Genomic DNA, 1,457 nt, shown 5'->3' on the forward strand with positions numbered 1-1,457 from the left:
TAGAAAAGTTGTGTTGCACCTTAATTTAGTCGACCCAGAGACTGAAACAGTACATGCTGTACCATACAACTTGGCTCATCTAAAAAATGAACCCTCTAAAGTACATGATGGAGTTGACTCTCTGAATGGAAGGATGACCCGCTGGTAAATTCTGCTTTTCGAGTTTGATATAGTCTATGTGAACCATAAGGTAGTAAAAGGAAGTGCAATAGCAGATTTTCTAGCCAGTAGAGCTCTAAAAGATTACGAGCTTTTAAATTTTAATTTTACAAATGAAGATATGATGTATGTTGCAGCCTCTGAAGAAGATCTCAAAAAGGACATCATTGGAAACTAAATTTTGATGGAGCTTCCAACGCTATGGGTAACAGAATCGAGGCAGTCCTCGTATCCCCAGATGAAGATCATACTCCCTTTACTAGTAAATTGGATTTTAATTGCACAAACAATATAGTAGAATACGAAGCATGCATCATGGGTATTCGTGTAGCCATAGAACGCAAGATCAAAATACTGGAGGTATATAGGGATTCTACATTAGTGATCTATCAACTCAAGGGTGAATGGGAGGCAAAATATCCCAAGTTGATCGAGTATAGAGGATTGGTTCTAGAGTTAATTAAAAAGTTTAATGACATCACCTTCTGCTACCTCTCGCGAGATAAAATTCAAATGGCTGATGCTCTGGCTACCTTAGCTTCCATGGTCAAAGTGAACAAACAAGAGGATGTAAAACCAATCCAAATGAGTATTTATGAGGTTCCAGCTCATTGTTACAAAATTGAAGAAGAAGAAAAAGAGGATGATCACCTTTGGCACCATGATATACCGCGATATGTGAAGGATCGTGAGTACCCTAATCAAGCAACCGAGAATAATAAAAGGACATTGAAAAGACTAGTTATTGCCTATGTCTTGGATGGGGAGATCCTATACAAAAGAAGAAATGATCAAGTACTACTAAGATGCGTGGACACCGTTGAAGCTAAAAAATCTTTAAAGAAGTCCATGAGGGTGTTTGCGGAACACATGCTAATGGTTTTATAATGGCCAAACAAATCATTAGATCCGGGTATTATTGGTCCACTATGGAAGGGAATTGTATTAATTACGCAAAAAGATGCCATAAGTGTCAAATTTATAGAGACAAAATTCATGTGCCTCATTCACCTCTTCATGTCATGACTTCTTCATGGCCTTTCTCTATGTGGGGCATAGATGTCATTAGGCCGATATCGCCAAAAGCTTCCAATGAACATCAATTCAACTTTGTGGTTATTAGTTACTTCACCAAGTGGCTAGAAGCCACTTCATATGCCAATGTCATGAAGTAAGCAATCAACAGATTCTTGAAGAAATAGATCATTTGTCAGTATAAAATGCCAGAAAGGATCATATCTGACTATGCATTGAACTTGAACAACAGTACAATAGTGGAGGTCTGTAGTCAATTCAAG

The 1,457-nt window shown here is 37.8% G+C and overlaps 1 protein-coding gene across 1 annotated transcript; it reads left to right on the forward strand.

Moving 5' to 3' along the window:
- Positions 1-474: 474 nt before the first annotated feature.
- Positions 475-1,047, forward strand: LOC107934617 (uncharacterized). Its single transcript, XM_016867094.1, has one exon. It carries the CDS (start codon positions 475-477, stop codon positions 1,045-1,047), a length of 573 nt encoding a protein of 190 aa, XP_016722583.1.
- Positions 1,048-1,457: the final 410 nt, after the last annotated feature.

Source organism: Gossypium hirsutum, chromosome A02 (assembly GCF_007990345.1).
Source record: "Gossypium hirsutum isolate 1008001.06 chromosome A02, Gossypium_hirsutum_v2.1, whole genome shotgun sequence".
In the NCBI taxonomy this organism is placed as follows: Eukaryota; Viridiplantae; Streptophyta; class Magnoliopsida; order Malvales; family Malvaceae; genus Gossypium; species Gossypium hirsutum.